Here is a 26496-nt window from a genome sequence, read left to right as displayed (position 1 = left end):
TCTTTCCCTCTCTGTTATCTCTCTCTGGTCAAGTTAAAAATAAATGAATGAATAAATAAAATGAAAATTTAAAAATTTTTAAATGATCATTTCATAATCCAGTTATTTTTGGTTCCATGTTGAACATTTGGGGAATAATTATTAGACGTGTAAAGTTACAGATTCTGGTAAATTTTAATGTAAGCACTCTAAGTTGTTTGGCCCCTCCTGAGAAGCTGCCTTCCTCACTTTCGTCTCCTGTGCCGAGGGACCGTCCCGGCTTCAAGGCGGTAGGGAGCCGCGAGCTCTACTGCAAGTCGGTGACTGCACTGTCTGGAGCTCACCGCGGCCGTGTGAGCCCAGGCTGCCGCTCAAGAATTTGGCCTCTGAGGCCCCTTGCCCCGACTCCAGTAACGGCTCGTCTGCTAGCTAGTTTTGAGCCCCTCAGCGGGACCCTTAATTCTTTTGTTCCATAATCTATGTAAGGGCGCATTACTGGTCTCTAGGTTTTGTGGTGTTCAATTAGACAGTGCCCATAAAGCACTGGGTAGAGAGCCCAGTAGTAAGCGCACAGTAACCTGCTGCACCGTCGCTGCTCCGTGGAAGCCATCGTCACCCATCTTTTCCCTTCAGACAGACTTTGCTGTCATAATCTTCTCTCAATACAGTTGAGCATCCCTGAAATTTGAAATGCTCCAAACTCTAAGCTTTTTGAGTGCCACCACGCCACTCCTGGAAAATGCCACTCCTGAGCTGAGGTGACTGATGGCAGCCTCCGTGGCGCAGTGCAGCACCGTTGCGCAGTCGGTGCGTGGTGGCACGAGTGTGAGGATGTCACACAGCCGACTGGACTCAGATCCCCGCTTGGCCTGAGAGCGCTCGGGGCACGGGCACTGGCACCGGCAATGTGGCGGCCTAGAGGGCTGGGGAAGGGGTCACAGCGGGTGAGACCCCGTGCGGGAGCTTCTCTTTCCTTCTCCCCTCCCTCATCAGTACCGCCACATGTGCTACCACCAAAGACAAAAGATAAAATTACCTTCAGGCTGTGTGTGTACGATGTATATGAAACATAAGTGAGTTTCATGGTTAGACTCGAGTCCCTTCCCAAAGATATCTCATTATGTGTGTGCAAGTATTTCAGATCCTCAAAAGGCCCGAATCAGAAACAAACACTTCAGGTCCCGAGCGTTCTGGGTCAGGGGTATTTAACTCGCATTGCTGTCGTCGGGATCCTTCTGCTTCTGTATTTTCACATTTGTTACAGTTTGGGCTCTGATTAATATCTGATTTTTTCCCAAGTGAATTAATGAAAGCAGCAGTCAGCCTGAGGTGGCTCTTTTGGTTCTTCGTTCTTAGCTCATCCTCATAGGTTGTGGGGGACAAACCAGGCTATTTCCCTGGGAGTGGTTAGAACTGGCGTGGCTGTCATTAAACATAGAGGCTGTTAATGGCCGCTCTGCCACTGTGTAGCTGTACTGTGAGCTGTGTCCCAAGGGCACCTACAGCGGAAAACTGCTTCTTACAAGAGACTCGTTGTCCCCTCCATGGCCACCTAATTGCTGTGAGGCGTGGCTCTGAGAAGTAAACTCAAGCCGCAGCGCTGCCCTGCCACAGAGAGCAGAGGATTTCGAGCTGTCCGTGTTTTGCTTTGGCCTGACCTGTTATTTTCCAGGTTTTTGACCTTGGACAAATGACTTCACCTCTGAATCACCTGTGCACCGTAAGCATGTGTATATGCACACGTCTTGGTGTTTCGGAGATTTTGTGCAGTTATTCATATCGAGTGCCGCCGAGTAGACGATTAAATGCTAATGTCCCCTCTTTATAGGGCAGTCATCTATTCAGATACCTTGTTTTCATTTTGTTAACGTCTTTTGGCCTTTGTTTCTTCAATTATAAAATGCTGAGGTTGAACTAAACACTTATAATGTCTTAGCTCATGTCCCGTGGAATTCTGTCTTCTGTGGAAAACGTCAGTCTTGCCTAGTTCTTTCCTTTATCTGAACCAGCCCTTGAATTTTAGAGTCCATCTGTCAGGTGGGGTTTTAAGGACGATTGCCGTAAGAGTGACGGTCTCAGAATTTGAACTGTCCTGTCCTGTGGAGACAAAGCCTTGGCCTTGGCAGTACCCGGCCACACCTGGCAGCCCGTTTTCCTGTCAGGTAGCCCTGCTGCAGTGCTTTCAGGGGTCTCGATGCCACTTGGACCAGACCCTTGAAACCGTAATTGCTTCCATTTTCTGTGCTAAGTATTTCCACAGCGCAGAAGTTCCTACGATCCTGCCCCTCTGTGAGTTTGCAAGTTCATGGTCACACCCTTAAACAGGGTCTCTCTGACTTTACTCCTCACCCTGTGCCAGCCCACTGTGAGATCTCTGTACACTGCATACTTTATCCACCTAACCATCCATGCTATATTTGATGCAGAGAGACACCCTTGCTCCCGACTGTGAGATCTGGGTACACTGCATACTTTACCCACCTAACCATCCATGCTATATTTGATGCATAGAGAAACCCCTGGTTCCCACTGTGAGATCTCTGTACACTGCATACTTTACCCACCTAACCATCCATGTTATATTTGATGCATAGAGAAACCCCTGGTTGGGATTGGTCTCACCGGCTTTTATACAGGAAGCGATACTGGCCGCACTTGGCAACTAAAGCCCATCCTATTTTTTTTTTTCTTTTTAAGAGATTTTTTTCTGTGGGGTGCATGCACTTAGCAGAGACACAGAGAGGGAATCAGCGGAGATGGCCATGCGGCAATCCCTTCTCTTTCATTCTCCTCTCAGGATTTTGGGCACACACATACATGTGCCTGGTGTGAGTTTCTAGTGGCCGGGTCCAGGACTCGAGCCGTTTGGCCTTGTGGGGCTCCAACACCTTAACCACTATGCCACCTGCTGGCTCCAAAATTCAGCCTCTTCTAAAAGTTGTTGTTGGGTTACCACAATCCGGTTCAGGACCTTGGTAAATCTTGTTAAATGCTTGTTGCATAAATAACATTTGCTTATGGAATTGAGCTCTCTTAAATGCTTTGGATCTCCGGACCTCTTCAGAAGCACTCAAAATCGCGTTTGATATCAGTACACTCTGTAAGTGCTTCTAGCTGTTATTTTTTGCACTCGCTGGTCCGAGACAGGGAAAGAAGATGAGAAATTACCTCCCACGGGAGGTGGTCACGCAGCAGCCCCTTCACCACCATCCTCCTCCTGAGATTTTGGGCACGCACACATGGCCAGTGTGTTACCAAGCTGGCAGGGTTAGGACTCGCACCATAGTTGGCCACGTGGGATCCAGCTGCCTTGACCTCCATGCCACCTGCTGGCCAGTGCTGGTAGTTCTTTATCTTAAATGGATTTCCAGAGCCTTTCTTTGGTGATCGTGAAAGGGAACAAAAACAATGTAACCTCTTGGTTTTTTGGTAGGTACGTGTGGTGTCTGCCTATCGGTAGTAAGGTGAGAGGTTAACGAATTTGCAGATGTCTAAATGTTCCTCCAGTTATGGTTTACATTTATAAATACGTGTACTGATCTGAAATGACCATAGTCCTGAATGGTCCATATTGTTTTTCAGTAGGTAACCTTGTGTTGTCTCCCCCCTTTATTTTACCTAAGCAGGATTGCTTCTCTGTGGAAGGAGAAGATTTGAGGCATGACTTTGAGCGCTTGCAGCTTGCCATGGAAATGGTAGGATTTCTTCCCAAGACGCGAAGACAGTGAGTCTGTTTATTATGTCCGTATACCCTAGGAGGGGACAAGTCGTGGTGTGTCTTTGAAAGGTTTCTCTCCCTTGGTCATTTTAGACAGTTTTATAGCTGATAACTCCTAATCTAGTGCTGAATCTATTTTAAGCGTGGTTTGTTTTGAATTACTTTTTTTTGTGTGTTATAAATTCTTTTTTTTTTTTAATTAATTTATTTTTGGAGAGGTTTTTGCTACAGGGCACATGTGCTCGCCAGAGAGACAGAGACAGACAGAGAGACAGAAAGCGAGAAATTACTCCCCATGGGAGAGGTCCAGGTCGCAATCCCTTCTCTTCCATTCTCCTCTCGGGATTTTGGGCACGCATGCACACGTGCCCGGTGTGAATTCTAAGTCACCGGGTCCAGGACTCGAACCGCGGTCAAGGACAAAAACTGGTGTTCTTTTATTTTGTTAATGTATATCCATAAATCATTTGCTTATGTTTGCAGGAATCCCTGGTAGCCCTGAAGCCTGTGTATGGACCTTAGAAACTGCTGAAATAGTTTTCATAGCTTCTTGTTTTCTATATTTAAAAATCTCTGCTCTTAAGTCATGCGTACCTATCAGTGAAACATAATTTTCTGTTTTTCTTCCGGATATTTACTGTTGTACTGTTTTTATTAAGTGTATTTTGTTCATCGCAAATATAAACAAATTAGAAAAGTAAAATGGTTGAGGTACAGATGAAATGAATTAAATCCAAATTGAAAAATGAATTGTTTAAAATGAAAGAAACAGCCCTGACTCTCATCAGAACAAAATAGTTGCTTGTGACTAGTTTTGTTTTTTTTTTTTTTTTGGAGAGATTTTCACTGTAGGGCGCGTGCGCTCGCCAGACAGAGAGAGACATAGAGACAGAAAGCGAGAAATCACCCCCCAGGGGGGATGGTCACGCCGCAATCCCTTCCCCTCCATTCTCCTCTCGGGATCTTGGGCATGCACGCACACGCGCCCGGCGTGAGTTTTAAGCCACCGGGTCCGGGACACGAACCGCGGTCGACTACGTGGGAGTCCAGCGACATAGCCATTCCGCTAACTGCTGGTTCCCCCTGTGACTAGTTTTGATGGGGGATTGAGTACTGATGAAAATGTCAGGCCAGATTATATTGTCAATTTTTTATCACGATTGATCAGGCCGTAGTAAGAGCAGGAGTGCACCAGCACTGTTAGTTTCCTGTTTGCTTATGCTTGCTTACACCATTGGTGCGGTTCTTCAGTAGCAGGGTTCTTGCTAAAGTCTTTTATGAGAACGTTATAGTTAGAACCAAGTTATACGTCTAGGACGTACGCAGACGCATGTACTTGGTGACAGGAGCAGCAGTTCACCGAGGTACTAAGTCTGCTTCCTCGCGCCCTCTTGCTTACGTTCCTCCTTCAGGACTCCTCATTTGCTGCATGGAACACCTGACTGGTTGGCATATGGACTGAAGTGTCCATCTGTGTGCTACATACTAGCCAGACTTTTTCGTTATTGGTTTGGGTTGACTCTTATTTTATTTTCTTCTTCTTTTTTTTTTTTTTTTTTTTTTGGAGAGTTTTTTTTTTTAGAAGTGTTGTGCCACACCACAAAAAGTGCACGCACCAGAAAGACAGAGATAGAGAGATAGGAAGCGAGAAATGACCCCCCTGGGGGATGGCCACGCCATAGTCCCTTCTCCTCCTTTCTCCTCTCGGGATCTTGGGCATGCACACACACATGCGCCCGGCGTGAGTTTAAGCCACCAGGTCTGGGACTTGAACCAAGGTCGACTACATGGGAGTCCAGCAACATAGCCATTACACTAACTGCTGGTCCCAAGACATGCATTTTTTAAAAACACAGCAGCAAATGCAGGCCATAGCAAGAAGTCCCGTGGCATAATACTGCAAGTAAGATCAGGTAAAGCATTTTGTGCAGTAACACTGTTAATTTTAGTTATTATTCTTGTATTTCTTTTTTTCTGAAGACTAAATATATTTGTGCTGGACAGTTTCCTTGGTTAGAATTTTGGAATGGAATGAGCTTTCAGAATGCACCTGCACAAGCTGTAATCTGTGGTTTTATTTCTCAGGATTTTCTCTCTCCTCTCGGCAATACTACATTTGGGTAATATCTGTTACAAAAAGAAGACGTATCGGGATGACTCCATTGATATCTGTAACCCTGAAGTTCTGCCTGTTGTCTCAGAATTATTAGAAGTGAGTTATTCTATTCTCATTTATCATTTCAAAAGCTGAATAACCTGTCATTTCTTATTTTATATTTTGTAAGTAAATGGGTTGGTGCTGTTTTGTTCATAATGGTTTTAGTAGACACTTTTTTAAAAAAATTATTTATTTTATTTATTCATTCATCTTTTTTTTTTCCCCTCAATCTGACCAGAGAGAGACAGAGGGTGAGAGTGAGAGAGAGAGAAGAAGTGAGAAAGCAAGCCACCAGATTCAGGACTCGAACCCTGGTTGGTCATGTGGGAGTGTTCAGCGCCTTAACCACCACGCCACCTGCTGGTCCCCAGTAGACACATTTTTAATAGTGTTTCTACGAGATGGAATTTTTCTTGACCTCTTCCTTATTTTGTGGCCTTGTATGCTAGAATTTGGAGTCTAGGTTTCCCTGCCTTCACTTCCCTTAGCCATCTGCAACTGCTCAGTTTGCTATAGGTTGAACTGTTCCGTTCTAGGCTAATTTTTCTCTTTCCATATGTGAGCTGTCTTCCTAAAATTCTGATCAAACTATGTTATTTAAAGATGGGATATTCCGATGGGTGGAGAGAAAAGATAATACTTTTTTCTTCAGGGGTCCTACAGGATGTAAAGATTGTCCTCTCCTATCACGCATCTGGCCATGTCAAGTCCTGTTTAAAATGCTTTTCTTCTTAATTCATGATAGAGGTCATGTTTCTATGTGTGTATGAGAGAGAGGAGCACCCTCCGCAGGGTCTGGTCATGCTCTGACCCCTTCCTCTGGTCCTCTGAAGAGCCCCTCACAGGCTGAGCACTCAGCACATATGCCTGGCTTGTTTCAGGTTGACCAGGCTGGGGATTCAAACAGTAGTCACCACATGGGATCCAGTTTATCTTGAGCAGCGTATTGCTGCTGTGCTCTGGAGCCAGCCCCACCTCAAGGTCTTTATTCCCTTATTCTTTCTTCCTTAGAGTGATGATTCTCATGTTCTCCCAGCTAACTTCTCACCTTGCCAGTTCACCCCATCAGATGGGATGTTGTTTCTTGTAGGTACTCTGATCGGACAGAGCAAGGAAACAAATGTGTGTGTATACCACCATGTGCCTATACCCATCTGTAGGCTCCTCTGTACATAACCTCGGTCTATAAGAAGCTAAATACAAGCTCACACGTGTGCATGTCTGTAATTAGTCCATTTTGCAGGGATTCCTCTAGCCTTTTTGCCCTTACGAGTCTGTGAAGTCCCAGCAGTGAGAATCCTTCTCCCCCAGTCTGTAGGTGTAAGTGTTTAGTTCCAGTGTACCTGTAGTAGTCTCAGGACTGCAGACGCCGTACTGTGTGGGAGATGACTTGTCCACTGGGTTACTGTGCGTGCGTCTAGCCCCTTCCGCCAGCATGCCTTCAGTCTCCACTTCCGCAGCTCCTTCCATCTTCACTTCCCCTCCCTTCCCACGAGCTCAATTAGATTCTCTTATCACGGTCTCTGCTCCTTCATGAAGTCCCCCAAGATCTTCCATCGTTTTTTAAATTTGCATACATTGAGGTTTACTCTCTCTGCTGTATGGGTTTAGACAGATGCTTGAAGTCATGTGTCCACCATGGGAGTGTCGTTCAGGATAGGCTCATGACTAAAAACCCGCCTGTATTTTAGCTGTTCAAATTGCTGGCAACCGCTGACCTTTTTACTGGCTATGTAGATACTCGCTTTCCAAAACGTAGTGTTCACTGGAAACATGAAGGGTGTAGCCATTTCATGCTGACTTGTTTCACTCAGCGGTGGGCGTTAAAGATCCAACAATGTCTTTTTGTGGCCTGATTTGATTGTTCATTTCTTTGTACCCCTGGGATACTCGGAGGCATGGATGTGCAGTCTGTTTACCCACTTACTGAAAGGTACCTTGGTTGTTTCCAGTGTTGAGACATGATGAGGAGTTTCCTTTTTTCCTACTGAAATGTCACTCATCTCTCAGATATTGGCGCGCATGCATTTCATGGGATTGAACCTTATTCAGTGGTCTAAACTTACTTCCTCAGCACCGAGTATTTGCTTCTACTTGGTGTAATCCAGTTTTGGTTTTACAGCATGAAGTTAGTTGCTTACTAGTTTGTGTCCACGGTAAGGCTGCAGCTGCACTCTTCCAGAGCAGGGACACCCCTTCTGTGCTTACCTAACTTCACCGTGTTCTATTTTCTGCACATGACTGGGCTTTGACTACTAACTTTAATGGAGCGACAGGTTAGCAGAAGGTCCAGGAGAAGGGAGCACGTAGAGTCAGAACTAGACTTACTGGAAAGACGTTCTGTGAGGAGGTGCAGTGTGGAATCTGAGGGCTGCAATTCTGAAGCTCATGCAGGTCAGAGAACAGGTGGTATTTCAGCCAGGCATTTCATGTGATATTGTAGCCAAGCAGCTCCTAAGAGGAACTTAGGTATTTGGGGTATTGGTGAAAAAGGAAAACTCCAGGCCTGGAAATTGGGCATACCAATGTCAGCGTAGGCAATGGCAAGTGTGGTTTGGTGGCAAGTCTCACTTGTGAATTCACGTTTCTTCGGTTCCTTCTGGTGTGTAGTTTGGATTGGTTCTAGGACTGAGGTTTAATATTAAATAGAAAAAAAAAAACCAGTTTCAAAGTTTTAGAGCTGGAGAAGATACCTCATATGCGATCCTGCCTGTAGTTAGCATGAGCAATGGTGTTAAAATTGATGGCCTCCGACGTGCTGAGATTGATGATAATAACTGCAGCCTAGAGGCTATGGTTAAGACAAAATACCAAGGTAGGTACTATTTTAATTAATAACTGTTTTAATTAAAATGTAATCTCTTCAGTTAAGATAGAATTTTATTCTCTTATTGTGGTTTAAATCAATGATAAATATCATTTAATTTGAAGAGCAAAGATTTTAAAGGTAGTGATTTAATTTTATGTATTTTTTTCTAATTATGTTTTTAGTTACTCTAGGCAAGGGAATTATTTTTTAAAAAGAATTATTTTATTTAACTTATTTATTTTAATTTGAACAGAGAGGGACAGAGACAGAGAAAGCACATCGCCCGCTCCAGACTCGAACCACAGTCAGCTGTGTGGGAGTTCAGTGCCCTTAACTACTGTGCCCCCTGCCAGCCCCAGGGAGTTTGAGTCTTCTCTTTACTAAATCAGGCCTTGAAGCCTGTTTGTGATAGGCACATGGGAAAGTACTGAAAGGCGGACACGTTCCAGTAGATGAATTATGCTTCATTGTGGGAAATGCTTTTTTTTTTTTTTTTTGGAGAGATTTTCACTGTAGGGCGCGTGCGCTCTCCAGACAGACAGAGAGAGACATAGAGACAGAAAGCGAGAAATCACCCCCCAGGGGGGATGGTCACGCCGCAATCCCTTCTCCTCCATTCTCCTCTCAGGATCTTGGGCACGCACGCACATGTGCCCGGCGTGAGTTTTAAGCCACCGGGTCCGGGACACGAACCGCAGTCGACTACGTGGGAGTCCAGCGACATAGCCATTACGCTAACTGCTGGTTCCCCGGGAAATGCTTTTTTTGTGAGGGATTAGAATCATCATTACCAGAAACTTTTCAGTTTTTAGCAGATTTATGTGTTTCTGTTTTGTTTTTTTTTTTCCTTTCTTTTTTTGGAGAGGTTTTTTTGCTATAGGGCGTGTATGCTCGCCAGAAAGTCACAGAGAGACAGAAGGTGAGAAATCACCCCCCAGGGAGGATGGCCACACCGCAATCCTTTCTCCTCCATTCTGCTCTTGGGATCTTGGGCACTCACGCACACGCACCCGGTGTGAGTCTAAGCCCCCGGGTCTGGGACTCGAACCATGGTCGACTACATGGGAGTCCAGCGACATAGCCATTTTGCTAACTGCTGGTCCCTATGTGTTTCTGTTTTGAGTATATTTGAACATCTGTTTGTAGTACTGTAAAGAGTGGGGTTTTAATTAGGTAAGTGAAAACCTTTATAGATTGCATGTTGAATTCATTGCAACTTATTTTGTAAGTAAAGTTTTTTTTTTTTTCTTTAAATGTCAGTTATGTACAACTCAGAATATTTAGGGACCAGCAGTTGACATAATGGCTATGTTGCTGGACTCCCATGCAGTCGACCTGCAGTGAGCCCGTGTGGCTTCCAGCATTGCAGCTCAGCATGCCACCAAGTACTCCTCTGAGGCTGAGCCTAGTTTGGGCTTGTTCCTTTCGAACAACTTCTCTCTGAACGGCATAGATCGTTTATTTTTAAATGCAGAAATGTACCACACAATATAATTGGTTTTTACTCACACATTTTTTTCTTAGCTTTCTTAGTTTCATCATTTTTATGTAATCTGGTATTATTTTTTGCTCCTTACGTATATGTAAACTTGATCAATTTTTTTCTTCTTTTAAACAGATTTTTTTCTATAGGGCATGTGTGCTCGCCAGAGAGACAGAAAGCAAGAAATCACTCCCCAGGGGGAATGACCGTTTCCTCCAGTCTCCTCTTGGGATTTTGGGCACGCACACGTGCCTGTTGTGAGCATCAAGCCCCTGGTTCTGGGACTCGAACTGCAGTTGACCACATGGGAGTCCAGTGACGTAACATTGCATCATCTGCTGGTCCCTGGTCATTCATTTTTAGTCTTACTACATTCCGTAAAGGTAGTTTACCTCAAGGTCTTTTCACTTTCTTATCATTTGAGGGCTGAGCAATGGAAGCTTTGAAAGAAGGAGTATTTTTCATTTGTCAGGTATTTGTCCATTCAGAATGGTGTGAGCTCGTCCCTGGAAAATGTTCGATCTGGTTTTTGAAGTTGCTGGCGGCAGAGTGTTGTCTCCCGCTGTCATCTTCTGTCTCAGTCTCCTCATAATCTAACCTCTGAGTCTGAGATACCGGCTCATTGGAAAAGTCAGAAATCACACTTTAGTTTCAGAGGCCTGCTTGTCTTGCTTACCCTCTGTTTCCTTTTTCCTTTTTTTCTTTGGGAAGCAGGGTGAGTGGGACAATTCTACTTCAGTAAATATTAAATTTGCCCAGTTTATTTTCCGTATTTTATTGTTTCTCCACATATATCTGCTAATCTCATGTTGTTTTCTCTCTATTTAGCCTTTTAGTAAACTAATGCGACCCGTTGTCGTAAGTCGTGGGTATTGAATTTAGTTTCTGCTGCGTAGGTGAAAGAAGAGATGCTGTTTGAAGCGTTAGTTACGAGGAAGACCGTGACGGTGGGAGAGAAGCTGATTTTACCATACAAGCTGGCAGAGGTAGGAGTAGTTTTTCTACAAGTTCGAGTTTGCGTTTTTTTCCCTTGTGAACTACAATGACAACAAAAGTGTTGACAGAAATATTTTCTAGGTCCTTTAAATTTGATAGTGAATTTTCAGGAACTTAGAAACCTAAAGCTTAATGTGATTCCAAGCAGTAGGCTTGCATTTTTCTTCACGAATCTTAATCTTGGAGCTGGCAGGTGGCATGGTTGTTGAGATGGTGGACTCCCATGTGACTGACCACAGTTCAACTTACTTTCTCACTTTCCCTCTCTCTTCAGTAAGTGTGTGTGTCATATAGCAAATTAAAAACAAAATAGTAATAAATAAAATAAAATCTTTTTTTAAAAAAAGTCACCTTAATCTCTTCACCATTAAATTCCACATTTTTTTAAGTTTATTTTATTTTATTAAATTCATTATAGGGTATGTTCACTCATTAGAGAGAGAGAGAAGGAAAGTGAGAAATCAAGCTGCCAGGTCCAGGATTCGAACCACAGTCGACCATAAATTCCACATTGTTATTAGGGGATAGATAGATGGTCAGTAGGTTATAAACGAGTAGTGTTTGACGTCACTGGCTGTCCCTGTTTTATGCCAAATTGTGTATATGTGCAGGAGAGCTCAGGGCGAGAGTGCCCCTTAATGGGGCCGTGCATGCTATAATCACTGTCCCTCCACTGTACATCCCGTCAGGATTCTTTATTTTTTTTTTAATTATTTCATTTATCTTTATTTATTTATTTTAAAATTTGACCAGAGAGGGACAGAGTGAAAGAGAGAGAGAGAAGGAAAGTGAGAAAGCAAGCTGCCAAGTCCAGGACTTGAACTGCGGTCAGCCACGTGGGAGTCCAGTGTCCTTAACCATCACGCTACCTGCTGGCCCCCATTCCATCAGGATTCTGGGTTGTACCCATGACTCAGTATGTTTTCTAAGCCACTTGAGTTGGGATTCACACCACAGTCAGCCTCATGAGACCCACCTCCCTCTGCATAGTGCTAACCACTAGCACTATGAGCCTGGCCCCAGTTCTTTCTTTCTTTTTTTCTTTTTTTTTAAGAGGTTTTTGCTATAGGGCGCATGCACTCGCCAGACAGACAGAGAGAGACAGAGAGACAGAAAGTGAGAAATCACCCCCCAAGGGGGGATGGCCACGCCGCAATCCCTTCTCCATTCTCCTCTCAGGATCTTGGGCATGCACGCACACGCACCCGGCGTGAGTGTCACGCTACCGGGTCTGGGACTTGAACCGCAGTCGACTACATGGGAGTCCAGCAACATAGCCATTACGCTAACTGCTGGTCCCTTCCCAGTTCTTTCTTTTTGAGACAGTTTATTCATCTGCCTTCCAGCACTGCATACTTTTCTGGTTTCGTTTTTCCTGGTTGGCCAGTCCTTCACAGTTGTTTTGCTTGCTGTTTAAGTTCATTTTTCTGAAAATCAAAGCAATTTATACTGAATGAAGATTCCTTCTGCTCACAGCTCTGGCCGGCAGAGGTGGACAGAGCACGTCTGTTGAGGGCCTTCTCACTGGCAGGGACTCTCCACAGAGTCCCAGGTAGTATAGGGAATCACATGGCAAAGAGGGCAAGAGTCACCCCTTTACTTTCTCCCTCTATTAGAGTTGTCTGTGTGCCATCGTGGGGGCCCACCTTGATGACCTTATCGAATCCTGTTTATCTTGTAAAGGCCCCTCCTTTTAATACCGTAGTCAGATTAATGTAAAGGCCCCTCCTTTTAATACCGTAGTCATTTTAACTTTCCCCCCTCTCTCTCTCTCTCTTTTTTTTTTTTTGAGAGGTGTTTGTGAAAGGGCATGTGCGCTCACCAGAAAGAGAGAGACAGAAAGCGAGAAATCACCTTCCCGGGGGGATGGCCACACCGCAATCCCTTCTCCTTCATTCTCCTCTTGGGATCTTGGGCAGGCATGCACATGCTCCTGGTGTGAGTTTAAGCCACCAGGTCCGGGACTCGAACCGTGGTCGACTACATGGGAGTCCAGCGACATAGCCATTACACCATCTGCTGGTCTCAAGTTTCCTCTCTCTTAATTCTGTAATAGCAACCAAATTTTACTGGGATCTTGGGCACACATGCACACACGCCTGGTATGAATTTTTTTTTATGATTATTTTATTTAACTTTATTTATTTATTTATTTATTATTTTCTAGTTTGATCAGAGAGAGACAGAAAGAGGGAAAGTGAGAAAGCAAATCAGCAGGTTCAGGACTTGAACCACAGCCTGCCAGGTGGAAATCCAGCGCCTTAATTCACCACACCACCTGCTGACCCTAATGAATTTTAAGCAACTGGGTCCAGGACTTGAATCACTGTCAACTACATGAGAATCCAGTGATGTAACCATTACCCCATCTGCTGGTTCCAGGCTCCAGTTCTTTTAAAGAGCTTTTTCTGATTAAGTGAGGCCCACAGAGATAATCTTCCTTTGATTAATTTTTAAAAATCAGCCGATTTGGGCCTTTGACCATGCCATTAAAACCCTTACCTTTGTCATGTCGCATCACTAGTTATGGGGTGGGAGTCCATCCTGTTTACAGTTGCGCCCACACTTGAGTGTGGGAGGGACTCTGCAGAACATGCACACCAAGGGGTGGAGGTCTTGGGGGCCTCCATTCATTTAGAGTTTACTTTTGATTTCTTTTATGAGCGAGAGCGAGGGAAGTGTACCTTGACAGAGTCTCTCCACACTGCAGTTCTCACCCCGAGCCTTCCAGCCAGCCGGGACCACGGGTGCACCCAGGGTGTTGAGGCCAACCAGGGATCCGACCCGGAGCCTTCCACGTGGTTCCAGTATCATGCGGTGGTGGCCTACTGCTTGCTCCACCTCGTCTGGGCCTCGGGAGCTGGTGTGAGATTCTTTTGCACATAGAGGGCAAGAGTGGACATGAAGAGATGAGCTCAGAGGCCGCATTAGTGTGGGAAAAGTTGTTAGTTGTTTTTTCTTTCCAAGAGAGATTTTTGCTGCAGGGTGTGTGCATTCACTAGAGAGACAGCGAGAAATCACCCATCCACAATTCCTTCTTCTCTGTTCTCTTCTTGGGATTTTTAGGCACACACGCACATGCACCCAGTGTGACTTTTAAGCCGCAGGGTCCGAGACTCAAACTTTGACTGCATGAGGGTCCAGCCACGTAGTCATTACACCATCTTCTGGTCCCAGGGGGAAAGATGTTTTGTCTAGAGTGGTGCCATACTGACAGAAGTGAGTGGAGTTAAAAGGAAAGAAATCCAGATAGTGAAATCAGAGGGCCTGGCAATGACTTAGGGAGCCAAGGGAGCAAAAGGTGCCCACGGGGAGTGCTGGGTTTGTGGTTTCCACACGGAGGGTGTCCGCGCACCTCGGTGAGCAAGGACACACTACACGTGACCTCACTCGGCTGGGAAAATACGGCTTGGGTAGTTGGGTTCCCTGAGAGTCAGCTGTGATAGGCAGGACTGTGTTTCGGAGAGCAGGGCTGAAGCTCGAAGACTGTATGCTAAGGAGTAAAGAGGTCTTCTGTCAGCACATCTGGACTCTGTCTGAGCGCATATTTTATAAAAATGGTACTGTTTATAAAACATCAGTACATAGGTTCTAGCTTTTATTTTACTCTGAAGGTCTTTTTTTAACTAAAAATATTCAGCCCGCTTATAAAATTTATTTTGATAACTAATATGTTTATTCTGTGTCTTGTATATTTAGTATTAAAATATTTTACTTTTGCTGGATTTTATTAGATTATCTCATATATGTGTGTGTGTGTATTCTATTTTTGGTTTTCTTAATAGTTTTAAGAAAGTTTGTTGGTAACTTGCCTAGGTACATTATTCCAGGGTTACTTTTCTTTTTCTTCTAGAACTCCATAAGCATTTTCTATTTATTTTCAAGTTTCTAGTGTTGAACATAGAAAATTTGGTACCAGTCTTCCCTGTTATATATATAACTTTTTTGTCAGTAAACTTGAAGATTTATTTTTTTCCCTTGAAATTCAAAAAGTAATTTATTACCTATGTGATAAATTGTAGTATTATCTTCATTTTACAGGTGTGTAAGTTGCAGGCTCTAAGCTTAAGTAGCTTGACCGTGGTTATACAGAGTAAGCAGGAAAATCATTTGCTTATTATTCTCTATTTCCTTTGCACTTTAAGACAGAGATAAAGATGTCCCTGGATATATGTGTTTCACAGTACGCCCGAGACAGCAGATACACACATTACTAGGTTGTGCATGCCACATGCCGGGACTCAGTTCATGACGCTTTGCTAAGTCATTTGCTATAAGGTCTTAGATTATAGTCGTGGTCATCTGTGCTGCTACTTTTTAGGCGGTGACAGTGAGGAACTCCATGGCCAAGTCTCTCTACAGTGCCTTGTTTGATTGGATAGTTTTCCGGATTAATCACGCACTTCTGAATAGTAAGGATTTGGAACACAATACCAAGGTAAGATAGGTTTCAATACATTTTCCCCTAAGAAGTGTTTTAATAAACTGGTGATAACATGCCTTTTAAAAACAGAATTTATAGGGGACCAGCAGGTGGCGTGGTGGTTAAGGCGCTGTGCACTCCCACATGGCTGGCCATGGTTCGAGGCCCGAACCTGGTGGTTTGCTTTCTCACTTTCCCTTTTTTTCTCTTTTTGGTTGAATTTTAAAAATAATAATAAAAAATAAAGTTAAAATAAAAATAATTTTTAAAAAAAAATTTAGAAATAAAATGATGAAGATAAGGAGAACTAAAATTTTTTTATTTTTGGTATATTTTGGTTGAATACTGACAAAAAATAATCCTTTTCTCTGCTGTTATAAAGGAATGTAAATATTTTGTTGCTTATATTTTGGATATTATTCATTAGATAAATGTAAGCATTTGTTAACCAAAATTTTCTCTTGTTTTGCAGACTTTGTCTATTGGTGTTCTTGATATTTTTGGGTTTGAAGATTATGAAAACAACAGCTTTGAACAATTTTGTATTAATTTTGCTAATGAACGTTTACAACACTACTTTAATCAGCATATATTTAAATTAGAGCAAGTGAGTATCTAAATTTGTATGCATTTCCCTCAAACCATAAATATTTGAATCATAGCCATGGTAAGCACTTTTTTAGAAGTTTCACGAAATTTTAATTTATTTAGATTAAGCAGTCATTTAATTTTTATTTCAAAGTCATGTGTTTTCATTTATAAAGCATTTAGATGTAGCAGGGTCGTACCTCACAGTCTTATTCTAAGAATTAAAGAAGTAATATAATGTCTAAAATCAGCGTTAATTATTTTTCCTCCTTTATGCGGAATCATCTATATCAGAGTATGTGAAAGAAATCTGATGACTTGGTACCATAATGGAATGGTCGATTATCATACCTATAAGTTAGTTGAAACAATTTTTTTCCTGTTTATTTCTTCCATGAGACTGGGTGGGGCACAGGGAGAGAAAGGCATCCCTAGCAGAATCTTCACCCTGGGGTTCCCTGCCAGCCCCAGCTACACAGAGTAATTGGTGTGTGTGCACCTAGGGAGCCCTCAGGGCAGAGCCTGCACATTCCCCTCTGGGTCGGCAGGCTGGGACAGTGGTTACCATGTGCTCCTGCACCACTGTGCTGGCGCTAATTTCTTTTAATAAGCTGTGTTTACTTACTTGTGTGTGTGTGTTGAGGGGGGATGCCGGTGCACCTTCCCCCATGCTCCCAGCAGACATGGCTATGCTGCAGTCCCCACCTCCCTACGTCCCCATCTGGTCAGCATCCTGGGCACGTACATACATATGCCCAGCATGTTTTTCAAGCTTCCAGGGCCAGAATTGGAGCCGCAGTTGGCCATGTGAGATCTGGCTTTCTTTTTTTCTTATTTGCCAGAAGGCACATGTACTCGCTGGAGAGAGAGGTGGTGAGAAAGCGTGCATGAGAAAGGGGCATGTCCATAGCGCAGCCCCTTCTCATCTCTCCCCTCTTTCGGGATTCTGGGCACGCGCTTGCATCTGCCCAGTGTGTTTCTCAAACTGCCAGATCCAGACTTGAACTAAGCAGTCGACCATGTGGCATCCAGCTGCCTTAACCACCAGTCCATGGGTTGGCTCTGAGGGATCTGGCTTTGTACGAACAGCATTTGACTACCCCACGCCCCATCCTATTTTAAAGTGAAACAATTTCTTCTGTGAGTAAGAGAGACAGACAGAGAGACAGAGACAGCACCCTAATGGGGTCCTGAGGCTACAGTCCCTCCCCAGCCCTCAGCCAGACTGGATTGTGAGGGCTCATGTCCCCTGCACACTCAGGGGTCCCCAGGCCCCAGCAGAGAGCCTCCCCTGTGGCACGGCCTGGCAGAGTGCCATGCTTTATCGCTGTGCCTCTGCCTGGCCCTAAGCCTTCTAGTTTCTTTAACGTTTTTGAAGGTTTTTATTTTGCCTAAGTTACATCTGTGTGTGAATTTTATTTTATTTATATCACCGATTGCTGGAGGTGATGGTTATCCACTTTTCCCAGGAACTGTTTTATTAAATTCATTGTCTCTTTTTTGATAGATTGAGTCATGCAGGGTAAAGACTTTTTCATTGAATGTTTTTCCTTAGTGGAATCATAGATGGTGCAATTAAAACAAATCCAGCACTAGATTTCGACCAGAAGGTCTCAGAAATGAGATTCTAACAAAAAATTTGCTTGCATGTTTTATAAAGGAATCTGAAATACATTCATGTTTCATACAACTGAAAGTAGGCATCTTTCTATTGTGTGGATTGGGATTTGGAAAAAAAGTTTAGACTGTTCTTTTAGTCCTGATAAGAAGCTTTTCAGTTCTTATTTTCACATACCTATTAATTCCTGCGAGATGAATAAATTGTTACTTTGTTACTGGTTTCCTAGGAGGAATACAGAGCTGAAGGTATAAGCTGGCACAACATAGATTATATTGATAACACCTGCTGCATAAATCTCATTAGCAAAAAACCAACAGGACTGCTCCATCTTTTGGATGAAGAAAGCAAGTGAGTATGACTCTTAATTTTTGTTATTGACCGTTTGAGCTCTCATGACTGCTGCTTTTTTTCTTCTCTTTTTAAATTTAATTCCTGGGACTAGCAGGTGTCATAGTGGTTAAGGGCACTGGACTCCCACATGGCTGACCACAGTTCAAGTCCTGGACCTGGTGGCTTGCTTTTTTCTCTTTCTTACACCTTATCTCTCTCTGGTCAAAATTAAAAAGAAATAAAATAAATAACGTTAAATAAAATAATTCTTTAAAAAAAATTTAATTCCTTTTGTTAGTATTTTTCAGTTTGACCAGAGAGAAACAGAGAAAGGGAAAGCAAGAAAACAAACTGCCAGGTCTGGGACTCAGACCACGTTCAGCCACATGGGAGTCCAGTGCCTTAACCACCATACCACCCACTGGCCCCTCTAATAGCTTTTTTTGGACAGGTTTTTGCTATAGGACGTGTGTGCTCGCCCAAAAGACGGAGTCGGAGAGAAAGAGAGTGAGAAATCACCCCCCAGGGGGAATGGCCACGCTGCAGTCCCTTCTCCTCCATTCTCCTCTCGGGATCTTAGGCACGCACGCACACGTGCCCGGCGTGAGTTTAAGCCACCAGGTCCGGGACTCAAACAGTGGTTGACTATGTGAGAGTCCAGCAACATTGCCTTTATGCCAACTGCTGGCCCCTCTAATAGCTTCTTAAGTTTAAACTTCTCTTTTAAATTATGAAATGAAGAGCCAAAGTTTTCTTTTTATGCATTTTTTTTTATTTGTATGTCTTTCTAAGGAAATAAGATAGACTTAACTAATTTTTTTCCCTAAGGTTTTAAGATTTCTTTTCCATAGTTTGATGTTAAATTGGTGGTTAAGTCTATTTTGTGGTTGTATGATCCTTTTTGAATCCGTTGTTATTTGGTAAGAGATGTTTGCAGTTTTCACATTGAGCAGAAACAGTGTCATACACTCGAGTCCATTCTCCTGTTAACAGCCAAATGCCGCAGGCTGGGTAATTTATGACAGATGGAGGCGTATTTACCTCACAGGCTGGAGGACCAAGGTCTAGAAGCTGCATCTTTTTGGCCGGGGCTCTGGGGGGTCCCAAGGTGGTGCAGGGTATCACGTGGCGGTAGGCTGAGAACTTGCGTCTGTGCCAGGGCTGACCTCTCCTCCTCTTACAAGGCCACCCTTGATGACCTTATCTAATCCTAATAAGCCTCCCAAGGACCTTCTCCCAGTGTCACAGTCACATCCCGTTTCCACCCTCTTTCCCCCCACCTGTTTAATACTCCTGTCACAGTAGTACCCAGATTCCGACACGTGGCTCTCTGGGGACTCATTGACACTGTGACAGCGGTGTCTGCCATGCCTGTGCAGGTGGGAAGTGGCAGCACATGCCACCTATTTGCCGTTCTTCATTGGCACTGCTTAGTATACCAAACTGTAGCATAGACTTCAGAAGTAAAAGTCTACCGCGCCCTCCGGAGTAGCTCACCATCCCATTAGCACCTACGGGCCAGCAGTGGCGCGCTGGTGAAGGCGGCCAGAGCCCACGTGGCCGACCGTGCAGTTCAGGTCCCAGGCCTGGCAGCTTGAGGAACATGCAGGGCGCGTGTGCGTGTGCGTGTGCGCGGTGAAGGGAGAGGAAGTGCGGCGTGACCATTCCTCATGGGAGTGCTTCCTTCTCCAGCTCCGTCTCCCTGGCCAGTCCAAGCACTGTCTAACAAGAAAAAGAAAGAGAGAGATAGACAGTCTCAGGTTTCCTCCCTCAACTGGTTGAATCAGAATCTGCAGTTTAATAGAGATAGAAGGTTAGATTGGAGTGTTCACTTACAGCAGTACTTGGTCGGTCTTGCCCGCTCATAAAAGCTACCTGGGGGTCCAGCAGACGGCATAGCGGTTATGTCCCTGGACTCCCCACATGACTGACCACAGCTCAAGTCCCAGAACCAGTGACTTCAAAATCAAACTGGGTGCGTGTGTGTTTGTGTCCAAGATCCCAAGACGAGAATGGAGAAGAATGGATTGCAGCATGGCCATCCCCTTGGGGGGAGATTTCTCACTTTCCCTCCCACTGTCTGTCCCTCTCTTTTTCTCTGGTGAGCACAGGCACCCTCTGGCAAAAACCTTTTAAAAAGAAAAAAAAAAACTGCCTTGGGAATTTGCAATTATCTGATGCTACTGCACCATCCTTACGGATTAAATCAGAACCCCCATAGGTGGAGTCCAGGCATTGGTCATTGTGAATGCTCTGGAGATACTTACAAGGCTACTCTTGAAGCTAGCTTTTGGAGAACTCTAGACTAAGCTTTGGGATGAGCACTGACGTAAGATTTGCCTCTGTTTCGAGCTCTTTCGCCTGACAATAGTTTTCTGCAAATGTTTATCGAGTACAGGCCCAACGAAGAGCTTTCCTTTCCTCCTTTCCTGCTTTAGAGTAAAGACTGTTCTCATGTCTGTTCTCCTTCCTTTGAACTTTTCTTTGTCCATTTAAAAATGAGAGAAAACTATCATATGCTTTCTTTGTCCATTTAAAAATGAGAGAAAACTGTATCATATTTTTTTTGGTCCACAGAGAATTACAAGGTAAACAAGTCCTGGGGCCAGCAGGTGGCGTGGTGGTTAAAGGCACTGGACTCCCACATGGCCCACTGTGGTTCGAGTCCTGGACCTGTAGGCTTGCTTTCTCACTTTCCCTCCCTCCCTCACTCTCCCTCTGCCCCCATATCTGGAAATGTTAAAATAATAAATATTTTTTAAAAGAAGGTAAATGAGCCCTTGTCTGTGACAGTGAGACGAGCACCTCCCTGAGAGCCATGCTGCCATGGAGAAGTGAGGCACAAGTCGGGTGGGTGGCGGGGCGCGACCTGGGCTTAGGGTTCGCAGTCAGACACTTTCTTTGCCCTGTGTCCGTCAGCGTTCCGAGCAGGGGAGGTGCATGATTAGAGCAGCGTTATGGGGAAGTTTATTTCAATATGAATGCTTTGGTGTCTGGCCCGTAAGATAGGACAGGTGGTGCTGTCGTCTCGCAGATAGTGTGGGTCATGGGCCAGTCTACGGTGGCCTGAGCGTTTCAGAGTGAGCAGGTGACATGATGGACCCCCTGCCGACAGCAGTGTTACGATTGTGCTAGATTGTGCTAGTTCCCGTTAGTCCTGCTAGCTCTGCGATAACCAGAAGTGTGATCGCTCACTTTCGGGGCTGGGAGACCTGTTCTCAGAGAAGGTGACCCAGCTTGGCGCAGGTGTCTGTCAGATGGCGATCTGAACCGAGTGGCAGTGAAGGCACTGTGTCTGATTCCAGTGCACATGCACTCAGCAGTTGGTGGGTAACTTTGGAATTACTTCACACATTCCGCAGCTTTACAACCTTTCTAATTAGTTCGGCTTCTCCGACATGAAACTATTAGGCTGTCAGGAGAGTCATGATGTATTTCTCTGTGCAAAAATGTGTCGTGGCTTCCCCAACGGCCCAGTATTTTTATGAAAGATTCTTCCTCCTTTTCTGTTGGCGGTATTTCCTCTACTTGAAGCTCCTACTGAACCTTTAGCTGCTAGCTCCTGCTTGCCTCCTGTGCCCTCTGTGGAGCTGTGTGCTGTTCTCAATCACTGGTGCTTTTGTTTGTTTGTTTGAAGGTTTTTGCCATAGGGTGTGTGTGCCTGCAGGAGAGAAACAGAAAGACTGTGAGAGGTAAAGTGAGCAATCATCCCCTGGAGGGTGGCCATGCCACAGTCTTTTCTCCTCCGTTTTCCTCCTGGGGTCTTGGGCACATACACCCACATGTCCCGTGTGATTTTTCAAGCCTTCAGGTCTAGAATTCAAACTGCTTTTGGCCATGTGGGAGTCCAGCACAGTAACCATTATGCCACCTGCTGGCCCCACTGATTTTTTTTTTCCTCTAAACTTTCATTTTTATATATATACATACACACACACACACACACACACACACATATACACACACACACACACACACACACACATTTAAATTTTAACTTTATTTATTTATTCATTTATTTTAATTTGACCAGAGAGAGAGTGAGAGAAAGTGAAAAAGCAAGCCACCAGGTCCAGGACTTTAACTGTGGTCAGCCATGTGGGAGTATCCAGCACCCCAACCACCACGCCACCTGCTGGTCCCTCATTTATACTTTTCAAGTGTATTTATTTCTTTTGTGAAAGAAAGGAGAGACAGGCAGGCAGACACACTCAACAGGATGTTCTTGACCCCCAGCCTCAGCCAGCCTGAATCATAGGTACCTATACACGTGCTTGGAATGTACCAGAAGGCCCCAGGCTGAGTCCAGAACCTTCCCAGGGGATCCAGCGTTGCAGGGCTGCATTAGTGCTGCCCCATGGCTGCCTGCTTCTGAACTTTAAATTCCCATATTTCCTGCTATGCACTCCTCTCTCTCTCTCTCTCCCCCCCACCTCTCTGGTGGGGTGTGCATTTTGTATATGTGTGATGTTCTCGACAAAGTCTTGCTAGGTGGCAGTGTCTCTGCCTCAGCTCCCTGAGCAGTGGGACCGTACACGCATTCCCCCTCCCTCTCTGGTGGGGTGTGTGTTCTGTATATGTGTGATGTTCTCGACAAAGTCTTGCTAGGTGGCAGTGTCTCTGCCTCAGCTCCCTGAGCAGTGGGACCGTACACGCATTCCCCCTCCCTCTCTGGTGGGGTGTGTGTTCTGTATATGTGTTTCTCGACAAAGTCTTTCTAGGTGGCAGGGTCTCTGCCTCAGCTCCCTGAGCAGTGGGACCGTACACGCATTCCCCTCCCTCTCTGGTGGGGTGTGTGTTCTGTATATGTGTGATGTTCTCGACAGAGTCTTGCTAGGGGGCAGTGTCTCTGCCTCAGCTTCCTGAGCAGTGGGACCGTACACGCATGCACCACCACACTTGTCTTTTTGTCCCTTAGGACGAGCTCAGAAATCGAAACGGAGCTGTACAGATGCAGCCTGCCGAGCACTCAGGTCTAGAGTGCACCTCTGTGCTGGGGCTAACCCAGTAGATGTTACCTGTGATTAATGGGTATAAAATGCTCAGTGAGGGGCTAGCAGGTGGCTGGTTAGTGGTTATGTTGCTGGACTCCCACATGGCCAACTGCAGATCGAGTCCCGGACCTGGGGGTTTGAAAATCACACTGGGCGTGTGTGTGTGTGTGTGTGTGTCCCCAAGATCTCAGGAGGAGAATGAAGGAGAAGGGATTGTGGCATGGCCATCCTCCCCTAGGGGATGATTTCTTTTTCATTTTCTTTTTTATTTCCTTCTTTTTTCTTGCTATAAGGCGTGTGTGCTTCCCAGAGAAACATAGAGAAAGACAGAGAGACAGAAAGCAAGAAATCACCCCCTGGGGGGATGGCCACACCACAATCCCTTCTCCATTCTCTCGGGATCTTGGGCACGCATGCACACACGCCCGGCGTTGAGTTTAAGCCGCCGGGTCCGGGACTCAAACTACAGTCGGCTACATGGGAGTCTAGTGACAGAGCCATGATGTTGTTCCCCCCTGGGGGATGATTTCTCACTTTCCCTCTCAGTGTCTCTTGGCAAACACACACACCATATTACAAATGAAAAATAAAGTAAAATGCCCAATCAATCAGCATAATCCATAAGTACAAGCCCACTGATACATGTCTGAGTAGTGTGATAGATACAGTGTAGAAATGTGAATGTGATTGGGAGAGGTAAGGAAATTACTACTTATTTTTGAAGAAATAGGAGAACAAAGAATGACTGTGGATTTTAAGACCTGTGCAAACTGAGAGGCTGTCCCTTTTTTGGACATTCTTGGTTCCAAAGAACATATGATTTCTGTTTTTATCTTCCTTGAGTTTTACAGTAGCGTGGCACCATGCAACCCAAGTTACATTTCTTCTTCTTTTTTTTTTTTTTTAAAGAAATTTTTCTGGTCTCATGGAGTCTTTTTCTTTGTGAGAGATTTTTGCTATAAGGCACCTGCACTCACTGGAGAGACAGAAAGCAAGAAGTCACCCCCACAGGATGGCCCTGCCACAATCCCTTCTCCTCTTTTCTCTTCTCCGGATCTTGGGCATGCACGTACATGTGCTTGGCACGAGTTTAGGCTGCCAGGTCCAGGACTTGGAGGTGGACCGCATGGGAGTCCAGCGATGTAACCATTACGCCATCTGCTAGCCCCCCCAAGCTGCATTTCTAATGATCTGAATGAGTTTCTCCGTTCTGCTACTTGTAAAGTGTGATATGGCCAGATTACAGCTTTCAGTCCCTCATCTAAGGAATAAGAACAGCAGTCCTTGTTATAGTCACAATTGAGCTTCTTCCGAGACTAGGGTTAGACAGTCTGGTGAGTCCTGTCAGCTGCCGGGTGTGTAGACAGCAGTCCAGCCATTGTGGACATAAAGACCGACTGTGCTAACTCTGTGTTTTCTCTCTTCGTTTCTCTCCCTCCTACATTCAGTTTCCCACAGGCTACCAATCAGACATTGCTAGACAAGTTCAAGCATCAACATGAAGGTAATTCCTACATCGAGTTCCCAGCTGTGATGGAGCCTGCTTTCATCATAAAACACTATGCTGGAAGGGTCAAGTACGGGGTGAAGGTGAGTGAGCTCCTCACTGGCTGTGCTCTCAGAGCAGAGGCGTGCTGTCAGCCTCACCACTGTCTGGGGTCACTCACCCTCTTTGTATTTTGTGCAGTAACAATTGGGGACATTTTATGTGCTCATTTTTTAAAAAATTTGCCAGAAGGCCCATGTACTCTTCAGTGAGAGTCACAGAGAGAGCGAGAGCGAGTGAGATGGAGGAGGAAACCGCGGTGGATATGGTCACACTGCAGTGCCCTCTCCATCTCTCCATCCTGTTGGGCCTTTGGGCATGCACACACATGCACTCTGTGTTTTTTCAAGCCGCTGGAGCTGGGATTTGAACCTCGATGAGCCGTGTGCAGTCCTTTTCCCTTAACTCTTAGGCCATGAGGCCAGCCCTGTTTTTTTATTCTTTATTTTTTAAAGTAGTTTCTTTCTCTGTTTATTGTCCTTCTTAGACAGAGTTTTGGCTGTATGATTCTCCTGCCTCAGCCTTTGGAGTTGCTGGGTGACAGGCATGACATCATGCCTGCCCCTGTGTTGATTGGGATGGAACCCGGGTTTTTCATGTCATCTCTGCATAGCATAGCGTCAGAGTCCAAGCCGCTCTGGCTGAGCCCTTAGATCTGTTTAGATTCACAAATAGAAACTATCAGTAGTAAGTTAGCGCCTCACACCTCGACTGCCATCAGTAGGGGTTACCTGAGGGTGGTTGTGGTGGTGGTGATGACACTTAAGTGTACTAACTTTCTTATGTGGTACATACTTTGCTTTAAGGTGTTCGGGGGCAAGCCAAGGACCAAGCCACCTGGGTTATTTCCCCTTTCCCCCCTTCTCAGGAGAACGAAGAGGAATTAGTAAGGGACAGTTTTAAAGGAAATGAGATGAGTGAAGCTGATTTCTGTGCATGAGGACAGGCGGCATTGTGCTAGATGAGCTCCTCCAAACATCGCCAGTGGGAGGTGCTCTGCGAAGCTGCAGCTCCTCGCAGGGTTTGCTTACCTTGTGCTTGGTGTGAACAGGGTTCTGAGCTTGTAGTCAGTGCTAGACTGGACATCCTCCTCTGCACTGTCGCTCCTGGGACGGCAGCTTCATGCCCTCATCTGTCTATGTAGCATTTTAACCACAGTCCGTGTTCTGTCCCCTCTAGCCCTGTGCTGTGGCAGGTGATGTTTCCTGCCTGTTTACGGCTCCTAGATGGTCCCAACCACTTTAAAAATCCAGATGCTGTAAAATAACACTGGTCCTCTTTTCATGTAGGATTTCCGGGAAAAAAATACAGATCATATGCGCCCAGACATCGTAGCTCTTCTGCGAAGTAGCAAGAATGCATTTATCTCGGGGATGATTGGAATTGACCCTGTAGCTGTCTTCCGATGGGCAGTTCTCCGGGCTTTTTTTAGAGCCATGGTTGCTTTCAGGGAAGCTGGGAAAAGACACATTCAGAGGAAGTCTGGTAAGCAGTGGTTACTAGTTCTCTACCATGCTTCATCTTTTAATTTTTTAAAAGGCAGAGTCATAATAATACTCTTTAGCTTGTTTGTGCTCGTATAATACCCTAATGTCATGTTTCCGACCTGACGAATTGGATGCACATGGTAAGATTCGAGGTTGCGTGTTCTATGTGTGCAGGAGGAATTGGTGCACTTGATTAGCAGCTGCTTGTAGGGACGAGAAGCATGCAGCAGCAGTGTTACCAGGCCCAGTAAGTCAGTGGTGTGATTTTTTTTTTTTTTTTGGGAGAGATTTTCACTGTAGGGTGCGTGCGCTCGCCAGACAGACAGATAGAGACATAGAGACAGAAAGCGAGAAATCACCCCCC

At 45.0% G+C, this 26496-nt stretch overlaps 1 protein-coding gene across 13 annotated transcripts in view; it reads left to right on the top strand.

The window, feature by feature from the left end:
* MYO9A (myosin IXA) overlaps positions 1–26496 on the top strand; it is a 206150-nt gene that overhangs the window by 80963 nt on the left and 98691 nt on the right. For all 13 annotated transcript variants that reach the window (XM_027767790.1, XM_027767784.1, XM_027767791.1 and 10 more), the window contains 8 exons: positions 3606–3703; positions 5783–5909; positions 11044–11133; positions 15465–15581; positions 16039–16173; positions 18002–18123; positions 24548–24689; positions 25935–26130. In XM_027767790.1, coding sequence (XP_027623591.1) covers positions 3606–3703; positions 5783–5909; positions 11044–11133; positions 15465–15581; positions 16039–16173; positions 18002–18123; positions 24548–24689; positions 25935–26130 — 1027 coding nt within the window. The remainder of the gene's footprint in view (positions 1–3605; positions 3704–5782; positions 5910–11043; positions 11134–15464; positions 15582–16038; positions 16174–18001; positions 18124–24547; positions 24690–25934; positions 26131–26496) is intronic.

This window comes from Tupaia chinensis, unplaced genomic scaffold, assembly GCF_000334495.1.
Source record: "Tupaia chinensis unplaced genomic scaffold, TupChi_1.0 Scaffold144682_1, whole genome shotgun sequence".
NCBI lineage: Eukaryota > Metazoa > Chordata > Mammalia > Scandentia > Tupaiidae > Tupaia > Tupaia belangeri.
Note: the sequence above shows the minus strand (reverse complement) of the source record. Positions and strands in the feature narration are given on the sequence as shown.